The sequence below is a fragment of the Gossypium hirsutum genome, chromosome A08, assembly GCF_007990345.1.
Source record: "Gossypium hirsutum isolate 1008001.06 chromosome A08, Gossypium_hirsutum_v2.1, whole genome shotgun sequence".
Classification (NCBI taxonomy): Eukaryota; Viridiplantae; Streptophyta; class Magnoliopsida; order Malvales; family Malvaceae; genus Gossypium; species Gossypium hirsutum.
In genome coordinates, this window is record NC_053431.1 from 93,141,843 (window position 1) to 93,154,985 (window position 13,143).

Below are 13,143 nucleotides of genomic sequence, written 5' to 3' on the forward strand. Positions count from 1 at the left end.
TACTTTGTTGCTTGCTGTTTGACTTGTCAACAGGTTAAGGCTGAGCATCAGTTACCTTCGGGTTTACTGTAGCTGGTTAAGATATCGATGTGGAAATGGGAGCGAATAACGATGGACTTCGTTAGTGGGTTGCCCCTAACACCCATTAAAAAGAATTATATTTGGGTCATCGTGGACCAATTGACCGAGACTGCACGTTTCATTTTGGTAAGGACAGACTTCTCCCTATAGAAGTTGGTCAAGCTATACATTTCAGAGATTGTGAGGCTACATAGGGTACCTGTCTCGATCATTTCTAATAGGGATCCTCGTTTTACGTATCGATTCTAGCAGAAGCTTCATGAGGCTTTGGGATCAAGATTAGACTTTAATACTGCTTTCCATCCTTAGACAAATGGCCAGTCAGAGAGGGTGATTCAGATACTGGAGGACATGTTGAGGAGTTGTGTGATTGACTTCCGAGGCAGTTGGGAGGAGTACTTGCCTCTTGCAGAGTTTGCTTACAATAACAGCTATTAGTCTAGTATACAGATGGCACCTTACGAGGCGCTGTACGGTTGTAAGTGTCACACTCTCTTATGCTGGACTAAGCTGGATGAGCAACGTGTTCTAGGTCCAGAGTTGGTATCAGAGACTGAGGATAAGGTCTGCTTGATTCGAGATCGTCTAAAAGCAGCTTCTAATAGATAGAAGTCCTATGCTGATTTGAAGAGGAAGGACATCAAGTATTCTATGGGGGACATAGTTTTTCTTAAGGTCTCGCCATAGAAGAAAGTTCTGAGGTTCGGTCGCAAGGGCAAGCTGAGCCCTCAGTTTATTGGGTCGTACCGGATTCTGAAGTGAGTAGGGCAAGCTTCATATCAGTTAGAGCTACCTCTAGAGTTAGACCGCATACATGATGTATTCTACGTCTCAATGTTGAGACGCTATCGCTCTGATCTCACACACCTTGTGCATGTTGAGGAGATTGAGGTTAGACCAGATCTAACTTTTGAGGAGGAGCCGGTTCAAATCCTCGACCGTGACATTAAGGTTCTGCATAGGAAATCTATCCCTCTAGTGAAGGTGATGTTGCGGAATCATAGTACTGAAGAGGTCACTTGAGAGCTAGAAGATTTGATGCGACATCAGTATCCTCACTTATTCTGATCAAGTAAATTTCGAGGACAAAATTTTCTTTAAGAGGGGTAGAGTTGTAACGCTCCAAATTTTATAAATTTGTTTTCGCAATTATTTGACACAAATATCTATCTTCTTGAGTGGTTAAGTGTTCTGGGTGTGTGTGTAAGGTCTTAAGTTCAAGCCTTTGCTTAGGAAAAATTTTGGTTTTTAGTTTAGTAAAGCCTTACCTTTGGTTGATAGGCTTATAAGAATTAATTTGTAAAAGCTTATCAGAATGGGCCTACTGGTCTGGTGGTTAAGTTGAGTGTTACATTGCTAAAGGTCATGGGTTCGAATCTCTGCGTGAGCGTAGAAACATAATTTTTGCTTGGTGAGGTGGCTAAGAGTTTGAGTTTCACTGGAAATCTAGGTAGTGGGTGGTTGAGATAGAGTAGGTAGTGGGATTTGGGTGATCAATCTTCCAAATTCCCTCTGCAGAGAAATCCGTTCATCTTCCTTCTATTGTTTTTCCCTTTCTTTTCTTTACTCTTTTGCCGAAAATCTATTGCTCTTTCCCCTACTGTTTCGTTTTCGATTTAGTTTTCCTATTGTTTCGCAACATTGTGTGCATATGTATCGGTTGGAGGAAGTTGAAAGGTTGGGAATCACTCTTTGTCGATTTAATTCTGTGCTGCATTTGTTTTGGGTAACGGTCTCGAGAGGCTCAGAAGTGTTTTTGCAGTAATCGAAGACCAGGTGTGTACTCTGAACGCACTGAAAATGAGATTCAACAAAGAGCCGAAAAGCATTCTATCTACACCACACAGACGTGTAGTCACCCATGTGGTAGGCCGTATGACAGCGCACAGACGTGTGGTTGACGAACCAGGCCGTGCGCACGCGATACGGGCACTTTAGACACGGCTATGTGAAGGCCGGTAGGCTGTGTGCGAGACACTAGCTCGGTCAGTTGGGCCGTGTGGGCCACACGGGGTTGTGGGCCCACAGTGGTGAACCACACAAGCGTGTGGGGATTTGGGCCAGGTCATGTGATTCACACGACCTAGCCAATTTGGGCCACGCGGGCCACATGGTCGTGTGAGCCCACACGGGCAGGCCACTGGGCATGTGAGCCTATTTTTCTGAAATGTTTTGAAAGATTGCACGGGTCATTCAAGACGACTATGACCAGTTAGAGGGTCGGTAAGAAATACTTAGACTCCTGTTTTGTGTTATGACATAGTGATGTATGTATATATTCATGTTCTGATCTGATTATGAGTACATTTCTATTAATCTACATTATAACATGCCATTCTCATATGATGCATTACATTGGGGTGGGATTGATGAAGTGAAGGAAGAACTGAAGGGCTTCGTAAGCCCATTATTTTATGATATGTGCCGTATTACGGTATTCTATGGTGTGTAGGGTTAGATGGGTTGATTTTATCCCCATATTTGGTGTGTAGGGATGGGTGGGTCGATTTTATCCCCACATGGTGTGTTGGGTTGGACGGAGTTGGTGTGCAGGGTTGGTGGGCATGTTTATGATATTCTGATCTGATATGCATGTTGCATCTAAGATGGGCTGAAGCCTTAAGACTGTATCTAATTCTATAAAGGGCTTAGGCCCGAATTATGATTTTATTCTGCTATTTGATTATGCATGCTGATTTGGGGGGTGGATGTACCCACTGAGTTTGCAAAAACTCAACCTTTATTTTTTATCTGTTCAAGTAATCCCCAGCAGTAGGTGGATCGGTGCAGCAGAGGACTCGACAGTGACCAAGACCACATATGTTTTGGTTTATGAACTTTCTACTATTACTCATTCATTGTTTTTAGGAATTTTGATGTAATTTTGGACTTAGACTTTTAGTTTTGATCTGGGCTTTTGAACTGTGATTTTGGAATATGAATTGCTACGCTAAAGCATGTTTTTAAACTTAACTAAAGTTTTCGTAAGCAATACGGTAACAAGTAGTATTTGGATTTTAAAGCTTCAGCGAGTTAAGAAATATTTTTAAGCCAATTAATAAACTTATGGTTTCTTTCGAACTGAGTAGCAGATAATATTTGGAACGATTTTTACGTGTTGAAAGGTTTGCCAAAACACGCTCATGTGACATTGTCGGATACGGCCATAACGTCTAGGCCGGGTTTAGGGTGTTACAAACTTAATCAAATAGTATTAAATAAATTAATATCTATAAACATATATAAAAAGAGGTTACCTAGGTGGTATTTTAGATGTGCACACCCATGAATCCTCCATTTGTCCTTTATTTTTCCTTTTAATATTTTGACCTTTGGGTGCAAGTAGGGGTAAGAATGAGAAGGAGAGAGGAAGGGAGAAAGGAAAATAATTTTTTTAAAATTTTAGATATTATAATATTATAATATGGAAAAAGATCTATTTATACAGGTGTAAAATTTAAGTGATTTTATATATTTTATGTAAATTTTTATATAATTAATATTTTAACAATTCAACCATCATATTTTATACTTCATTCATGTAGATTATACATGTCAAGTTGAGTACAAATTAAAAAAAAATTAACTATTTGTTTTATGTAAAAAACTTTCAACCGTTAAATATATATTTATTAATATAGACAATATTTTAGTTCAATATTATAAAGATATCAGACCGATTAATAAATTTAAATGCATGACAAAAAAATATTTTAATAAATTCAATGATTGAATTATTAAAATATTAATTATAAAAAAAATTATAAAATGGTGTAAAACTACCTAATTGTAAGTGGATCTCACCCTTGTAATTTTATTATTATAAATAGATAAAAGTATGAATTTTTAATTTTTGATATATTATGTTGAAGATTTTTAGTATTTTAATTATTTTCCCAAGTTTTTGTGTTGTATCCTAGTTCTTGCACAATTTATCACAATAATTTGTTTTTTTTAAATATTTATATAAGATATTAAAATGTAAAAATAATCTAATACTTTGTTATAGTGATTTAATTTAAATAAAGATATTTTGTTAATTATTTAGATTTATTTTATTCTTAAATGATGAATTTAAAAAGATTGGTTTGTATGTTAACTCAAATGTTGATTTAAGTGAATTTGTCTATCTCTGAAATTGTATTTCGTCAATCAGGTTGGTTCCTCTATACTAATATTATTAGTTTGTGTTAACATGACATTTCTAGCCAATCTAATGGCATCATATGACAGCCTTCCAGAGCACCACATGACAAACATAATTTATATATATATTTTTAATTTATATTTGTTATGTGGCACTCTAAGAGGTTGCCACGTGACGCAATTGAATTGGCTAACAATGTCATATCAACACAAGTAACGGTGTTAGTGTGGAGGTACCAACTTAGTTGATAGAATATAAATTCAAGAATCAAGTAAGTTTAAAAAATTAGGGATCAACTAAGTATAAATGGAAAAATCCAAGGACCAAATTATATATTAACCCATTCAAATTTAAAGGGTGTTGTTAAGGAGCTTGATTTGTCTATTTAGGATATTACAAAACATTTTTTTTTATTTCAATGATATGAATAAAAAATTGACACGTACACTAAATCAAAAGATGAATTTATTTTAAAAATCATTCTTAAATCTTAACCAATATTAAAATTTTAGTTTTTATAAGAAGTAATTATGAGTTAATAAAATGGATTTTACGTACTTGATGAAATTGAAAAGAAAATATAGTATACAGTTTCCTCAGTAGCTGGCAAAGACAAATTCCGTACACACAAAAATAATTTTAAAAAAATACAATCCTGAAAATCTCACTCTCGAAAACCGAACGTGGTTGACCATTGAATTAAAAATAAAAAATTAAGAGAGCCCATGCCCATGGTTAACACCTTTTATTTAGTACCCTAATCATTAACCATTTTTTTACTTAGGATTGAATTGCTCTCATTCTGTCCTTACACATCTCTGGTCCAAGATATTGTTTTTGAGTGTGTGGTTGTGAGTTTTTGTTATTTTATTTTCATTTCGAAAACCTACCTTTATAATCTTAAATATGGAATAGATAAGCTAAGCCAACATTTTGGTGTGAGGGTTCACCAACTAATGGTCCCATGTAATTGACAGTTGTGCCAATTTGTATTTATGACCCAATTCTACTTCTTTCAATTCAAGAAATACAAATTCATTGAGGAAGTTGGCTGTTTTGGTGGCAACCATTTCAATATTAATTTTCAATTTCAAAATTTATTAATTGTCGATTATTATCCAAAGTGGGAGCACTACTTTGTTGGGGGCGAAATAGTTGGGAGATAAAATCTTTTATTGGAGACAATTCAAATGTGTTGAGGGATCGACTTTTGGCGAGCACATTTTTCATATTTCTTTAAAAAATCGAAAGCCCTCAATTAAAGTTAGTTCAAGTGGTATTCAATTTGCACTCATATTTTATTTAAGCTATAGTTTCACACGATGGTACACTATTTAATTTTTTCAACCATTCACTGAAGCACTCTCATTTTATAAATTTATCTTATTTTTAAATGTGACATAGTCGAGAGACAAAACTTTCATCATAAAATAATATTAGATATGTTAGAGAATCTATGAATGCTAAGTAAACAACTCTTCACAATCTTATCCCAAAAGAATATAAAAAATCTCATAACAACTTTAAAATCTACAAATTATAATTTCTTTCGAAAGACATCACCACTTCATTTGTTTGGGGTTGAGCAAGTTAAGCCTCGTTAGGCAAATTTTGATTTTGGGATAAGTAGGTCGGGTCTCATTAGACTAAACATATGCAAGGCAAACAAAGCTTTGGGAAAGTAGTAGAATTTATGTTCCAAAACGCTTTTTGTTACTTAAGTCGACATTTGAAGAGAAAAAACAAGAGTAAAATGTTATGAGTTGATAATTAAAATGAAACAATGAATATGGTAGTATGGAGTTTTCGTAAACATTTATTTTAAGGTTAGTCTCATAACTTTAGCTACATGACATTGATGGAAGGAAGTTGTTCGTTTATTAGTGTAATAATATAAGAAAAAAATTTATTTATTATATATGTATTATAATAATTAGACATAAAATTTAAAATATAGTATAAATTTAGATTTAAAATTTATAAAAAATAAAATCTTTTCAAATAAGTAGATTTTTTTTCAAAATAAATTATATAAATGACTAAAAATACATTAATCATATAAAAAAACATTCTAAAATAATTTATTTCCCCAAATTAAGTGATAAAAAAAATTCAAAGTTGAAATAGTAACTCATAACGGATTGATTGATAATTTAAGTTGTTAGGGAAAGAAAACATATGCGTGGAAGTCCAATCAAATAAGATAAGACACATTGACAATGCTTACTAATTGCCCAATAAGACAAATTACCACAGAAATTCCAGCAAATTTTGACTGCCTGCCAGTGTATTATTGTTATTATTATTGAATGTCTTTCCTTTTCCACTTAATCAATTGAAAATGCCCCAACCTCAAGCATGCCGAAGCTAAATTTTGTCATCTAGTAAACAAAACTTGTAAGGAACTTTCCAAAAGTCTGTCACCATAACATGATATGCTGCCTTTTTGGGGGGACTCCAAATTAAATTAACATAACAATTCATTCTACATTTACTGCTTTCGTGTATTTTTCAAAGTTTAGAAATGGTACCATAATTCGCAGTACTCCAATTTGAATTTGTTTTACAGTACACCCTTCTTCAATAAATTTATTATCTGATGGTAGAATTCACCAATAACATTAGAAACTCATCTTTATTATAACAATTAAGTTATATAAAGTGTTGTGATAAATAATAATAGTCCACAACTTAAGTGACGTGAATAGCCACTATAAAGAGAGATTTAAACATAGTGTTTGAGTAGATTGATGGAAAGTGGTATTTATAAAGGAGGGTTAATTTGGTGTAGGCATTAATTATTAAGTGCCCTATTTCATAAGTGCAGAAGTTGGAGTGTGCAACTGTCAGATATATAAGAATATTGTTGGAGTTGACATGAAGGGATTAAGTGAAATTGCTAAACAGAGAGTCATTAGGTATGGTGAGATGAAGGATTGACGGGTGTTGGCAATAACTCTTCTTTGCATATTCTAGGAATTGTGCAAGCCGATATTACATGACATGGTATTTGGTGAAGCTAAGTTGGGACTATACTCTTGATGATTTTGCGAGGTCGAGTTTCTCCCAATGATGTATATCTTTTGTTTATTTATCATCTTTTAGATTTTCATTAAAAAGACGGTATTGTTTCTAATAATTATTGAAATCTAGTCTTTATGCTTCTAATTCTAGGAATTTAGTGTTTTTATTTGTATGGTTTAAAAATTAGGTCCAATTAGTAATGCTATAAATGAATTTCCATTGAACCGGAATACAAGACATTTTAACATCTAAAGGTTTAATTTGAAAATTAAAATTCAATTGATAAAGCATATTAAAAATTAATACAAGTCAAGTAACAATGTTATCCAAATTCTTAAATAAGAAAATATTGAAATTAAAATTAAAAAGATTAAATTATAAAAATCTAAACAATAAAGGGATTGGAGCTGTAAATAGACCTTTTAAAATAACACTAAAACTAAAATAACCCAGAAAAAGATTGCAATTTAGCACCAAAAATTAAATGTAGAAGAAAAAAAATTAATTAGTGTTAGGAATACAAAGAAGTCAAGGCTAAATCAGTGGTGAAATCTTGAAAAATGCTGATCCTCTTTTTGACAACCCATTACACCAAATCACTAATACAAGACTAATACCCAACTATCCAGCCTAACTTTTGAATCTCATAATAATACTATTGTACCATTTATAAAAAAAATATTTAATTTTCTTATTTAACAAAATAGATAGTTAATTTGTTTAGCTTTATTTATTAAATAGTTTTTCATATTCTCAAAAATTCAATTTTAAAGAAATTAAATATGGAATAAAATAATAGGAATTCAATAAACACAGACTCTCTTCAATCACACTGTTCCTAATTTGGTAACCCTAAAATCAGGTAACATTCCAACTTTTGCAAGCAACTTAAACACATGTTTGTCACTTGGAAACGTGAGATAAGGAGCCTTCAACTTAACCAATGATTAATATATGAAAAGCAATAAGGAGTTTTTTTTTTTTTTGGTTTTGTTTTGTTTTAAAATATGGGGTGTTGGAATACGTTTAATTTAATGTAAAAAAAGAAAAAACAACGTTTATAACATTTATTTACACAAAATTATATATATATATATGCTGTGTTTATTATTTGGTTAATGTATGCAAATGAAAACACAACTCTTTATCTCTTCAGCAAATATTGGCGAAAAAAGAATGAATCATTATTGTTTGTAATAAGGAGTTTGTTTAGTTTAATTGAAGACTAAATATAGAAGTGAATAATAATGGGCATGATTATCCCATATCCCATGAAGTCAAAATAGAAACAAAAATATTATCCATCTCCTCATTATGGCCTCTGGTAGACAATACAATGCACTTTAATATTTCTTATGTGTTTTAATAATTAACATCATTACTTTTTAATTAAATCATCCCTAAATTGAGACTCCAATTTTTAAGTTTTGATATTTCAGTTCTAATCATTTTTTATTTTGAATTAATCAAAATTGAGAAATCTCAATCACAGTGTTTACGACTTTTTGTCATTATTATTATAATAATATTTTATCCCTTTTATTGTGGTCCCCGCATATCGAGATCCCTCCGATCCAGCCGTGCTACGCGCAACATGGGATTCATTGCACCACCACTCTCCCCTACACATCACCACATTTTATCAGCCCTCCGCGTATCAATATCTCGTCGTTCCATCTCCTTCCCGATATATTCCTCAAAAATCTCGTTGAACATCTGCCCCTACACGCTCTTCCATACACCCGTTTTCTGCGGCTCCGCTTTGTTGCCGACGGATAAGATCTCCCCTTCACACCGTCCATCATATGGCCCGCATCTCTCCCCCACCACGTGTCTCTATCTTAAACGTCCATTAGTTATCCCCACAAAAAATTGATACCCTCATCTTTCCTTTCGCTATAATTCTGATTTAGTCCCCGGTAAGACTAAAATTTGACATTTAATCATTTTATTTTATTTTTAATTTGATATGATTTGTTATAAATTTTTTACAATATCACCCTAATTGGCTATCTTTTCCTATCACTTGGCTTCTTACTGGGACTTTTATAATGTTATTAGTGTATTTAAATTCGATAAAATTGTTTGTTGATATTGTTAAAGTGCTAACGTGAACTTTTTTTTTGTATTATATGATCATACAGTTTATATCACATAAAAATTCAATCAATAATGTTTAAATCCTTTAAGAGATAAAGTAACAATTGAGGTTTTGAATTTGGATTTACTAATAAAGTACAAAGTTATGTAAAAAAATACATAGAAAGATAAATTTCAAAATTTCAACATACTAAAGGGACTAAACCTAGAATTAGACCTAATTTGACATGACATATTTAACCATTGTTAAAATCTAACCACCCTTCTCAACACATCAATAAAAATTCTTATCCTCTCTCACCTTGTATCTGTCATATCACTTCACTTTCTCTCTCTTTATAGCTCCTTAACCTCTGCTCTCACTGTAAGCTTCATTAATGGCGTTTCAGATCTGAAAATGAACTCTAAAGCTTAAGAAAACCCCAATCTTCGGCAAACCAAAAGGCAAAAAAGAGTATCTTCTTTTGTATATTTTTAATCCAAAAAGGCTTAATTTCTCTTCGCGTGTGTGTGTGTGTTTTGTTTCTCTTTCTCGATTTTTCAAAATGCAGAAGAAAACGGCGTATTCGTTCCCCGACGAGATTTTGGAGCACGTGTTCTCGTTCATACATTCGGGCAAGGACCGGAACGCAGCGTCGGTGGTGTGCAAATCGTGGTACGAGATCGAACGGTGGTGTCGGAGGAAGATATTCGTGGGGAACTGTTACGCCGTCAGCCCTACGATGGTGATCAGACGGTTCCCGGATATCAGATCCATTGAGCTAAAAGGGAAGCCACACTTCGCGGACTTCAATCTGGTACCGGACGGTTGGGGCGGGTACGTACTTCCATGGATATCGGAAATGGCTGGAGCCTATCCATGGCTCGAAGAGATCCGGCTTAAGCGAATGGTTGTCACGGACGAGAGCCTGGAGCTTGTTGCTAAGTCGTTTACGAATTTGCAAGTGTTGGTGCTCTTTTCTTGTGAAGGGTTTTCAACTGATGGGCTCGCTGCCATTGCTGCTAGCTGCAAGTGAGTTTGATAAACTCTTTTTTACTTCGTTTGTTTGGCTTTTACTTTGCTTTTCAGTTAGACAAAGAATTGAACCTTGGGTCTTTGTTAGATTCAATTTTTGTTTTTGGTTTTAGCTACATTTCTGTTTTCTTTGTGATTTTTGAGAAGGGTAGAGTTTTGTTCACTTCAAATGCCCCTTTCCCCCTAGGATTCCTTGTTCTTGTTTTCTATACCTAGATTCTTTTTCGGGGGTTGTTTTCCAGATTTTAAACGGTTATTTCTGGGAAACGTGGGCTTTGCTTTTGCTGTATAAACGATGAATAATATATTTTGTAAATTGAGGATGTAGGGACTGATTTTCCAAGTTGGTACTGCAGATTCTTATGGTATTTCTTTTTTCAAAATTTTTCCTTTTTTTATCCTTCTTTGTATGTTATTTTAATTCCATCTTGGGATTTGTTTGTTTTTTGTTCCTAGATTAGAACTTTATTTTCTTGTATGGTTTGAGCAATTAGATGCTTAAAGAATATGCAAATTTCTTCTCTTGTAAGTTCAATTGTAAAAAAGAAACTTTCTTCTTGATTTTGTATTTGGTTTGGTCGATTTTTTTAATTCCTTGTTTATATGAATCAAATCTGGTTTTGTGATACAGGAATCTGAGAGAGCTGGACTTGAGAGACAGTGAAGTTGATGATTTGAGTGGGCATTGGCTCAACCATTTTCCTGACACATACACATCCCTTGTGTCTCTCAACATTTCCTGCTTAGGATCCGATGACGTTAGTTTTTCGGCCTTGGAGCGCCTAGTTGGTAGATGTCCCAACTTGAGGAGGCTTTTGCTCAACCGTGAAGTGCCCCTCGATAAGATTGCCAACCTTTTATCCCGTGCACCGCAGCTGATTGAATTTGGCACTGGCACCTATGCAGCTGAGCTACGGTCAGACGTGTACTCGAACTTGGCTGAAGCTTTTTGTAATTGCAAGGAATTAAAGTGCTTGTCCGGGTTTTGGGATGCAGTCCCAGCTTACCTTCCAGTTATTTACTCTGTATGCTCTAGATTAACATCATTGAACTTAAGCTACGCTCCCATACAAAATCCCGATCTTACCAAGCTTGTAAGCCAATGTCCGAGTTTGCAACGCATGTTGGTAAGTCCATTACGGTATCATTATGCATTTGAATTTATACCTATAGAAAAAAGATTAGGACTGGCGTGAGATAAGACCGTATTGTAAACATTAAAACATTATGTGGCCTATGGGTCCGATTCAAACCGTGCTGGGAACATGTTCTGATAATTGAATTTTATCTTGCTTTTATTTCTGTTATTTTTCTTAAGCTAGGTTGGTTGTGCTCACAGGTACTTGATTACATCGAAGATAGTGGACTTGAAGTGCTCGCATCTAGTTGCAAGGACTTACAGGAATTGCGGGTGTTTCCATCTGATCCATTTGGGGAAGAGCCAAATGTATCCTTGACAGAAAAGGGCCTTGTCGCCGTTTCATCGGGTTGTCCTAAGCTACAGTCGGTTTTGTACTTTTGCCGTCAAATGTCTAATGCAGCTTTAGTCACCATTGCTCAGAACTGTCCAAACTTCACTCGTTTTCGTCTTTGTCTTCTTGATCCAAAAATAGCCGACTACCGGACCCTTCAGCCACTTGATGTAGGTTTTGGAGCCATTGTTGAGCACTGCAAGGATCTGAGACGCCTTTCCCTCTCTGGTCTCCTCACAGATCGTGTATTTGAATATATCGGGATGCATGCGAAAAAGCTAGAGATGCTGTCTGTGGCTTTTGCAGGAGAAAGCGATTTGGCACTTCATCATGTGCTTTCTGGGTGTGAAAGTCTCCGGAAACTGGAGATTATGAACTGCCCCTTCGGGGACAAGGCTCTATTAGCGAACGCTGCAAAGCTGGAGACAATGCGATCCCTTTGGATGTCTTCTTGCTCTGTGAGTCTCGGAGCATGTAAGATGCTAGGTCAAAAGATGCCCAGGTTGAATATCGAAGTTATGGACGAGAAGGGACCTCCAGATTCAAGAGCAGAAAGTGACCCGGTCGATAAGCTCTACATATATAGATCTGTTGCCGGGCCGAGGTTCGATATGCCTCCATTTGTTTGGACGATGGACGAAGATTTTGCATCAGAGCTCTCTTGAGAATTAGGCAACATGTTAGTAAAAACTCTTTTAATCTCAAGAATCAATGCATCAGGTACATGCTCCTTTATGTTACTCATTATTCCCTTAGCTTAATCTAATTGCAGACCTTATTGAAGGGTGTAAAATGGTTTTGAGCTCCATCGCCTTTCGTTTTAGTAGTGGCTGGCGGAGCCATCGGAAACACAATGATCAATAAAGAGATGGAAACTCCAGTTGTGGATTAATCAAGAGTTTTTATTTTATTTTATTTGTTTCTTCCCCATAGTTGCCATGCGTAATGTTGGATGTTTATGCCATTTGTATTATCTTTTTGGGGGTAGTAAATCTTAATTATTATCTGTTCTCTCAATGCTCAAATTATGTTTTGGTCCCTTGACTAACCTCATTGACTCTGTATCAAAGCTTTAGGTTCTTAAGTATTTTCGACCCTTAAAAAATGATGTATTCATTAACCTTCAATATTTTTGTTAGAATTTCGTTGATATTTTCATTTAAAATTTAATTATTGTCTGATATTTTTTATTTTGGTAAAATTAAAATAGTTATATATATTTTAATAATATTCGAATTAAATAATATTATTTCTTATTCAACATATGGCGATGTAGTATATGCATATTGGATAAATATTATATT

The 13,143-nt window shown here is 34.6% G+C and overlaps 1 protein-coding gene across 2 annotated transcripts; it reads left to right on the forward strand.

Annotated features, from left to right (window-relative positions):
- The first annotated feature begins 9,623 nt into the window (after nt 1–9,623).
- On the forward strand, nt 9,624–12,989 carry LOC107947922 (protein TRANSPORT INHIBITOR RESPONSE 1). 2 transcript variants are annotated; one of them, XM_016882430.2, is made up of 4 exons: nt 9,626–10,364; nt 10,999–11,494; nt 11,707–12,518; nt 12,612–12,989. In XM_016882430.2, exons 1-3 carry the CDS (start codon nt 9,898–9,900, stop codon nt 12,502–12,504), a joined length of 1,761 nt encoding a protein of 586 aa, XP_016737919.1. In that variant the 5' UTR covers nt 9,626–9,897; the 3' UTR covers nt 12,505–12,518; nt 12,612–12,989. The 2 variants fall into 2 exon arrangements, with proteins under 2 accessions (XP_016737912.1, XP_016737919.1); XM_016882423.2 differs by having other exon boundaries at nt 9,624–10,364; nt 11,707–12,989.
- The last annotated feature ends 154 nt before the right edge of the window (nt 12,990–13,143 follow it).

Bases quoted from the DNA above. Each gene is read 5' to 3' on its own strand.
- LOC107947922 (XM_016882423.2), top strand. From the start codon at position 9,898: ATGCAGAAGAAAACGGCGTATTCGTTCCCCGACGAGATTTTGGAGCAC. The intron at 10,365-10,998 runs GTGAGTTTGATA...TTTGTGATACAG, and splicing joins GCCATTGCTGCTAGCTGCAA to GAATCTGAGAGAGCTGGACT. The intron at 11,495-11,706 runs GTAAGTCCATTA...TTGTGCTCACAG, and splicing joins CGAGTTTGCAACGCATGTTG to GTACTTGATTACATCGAAGA.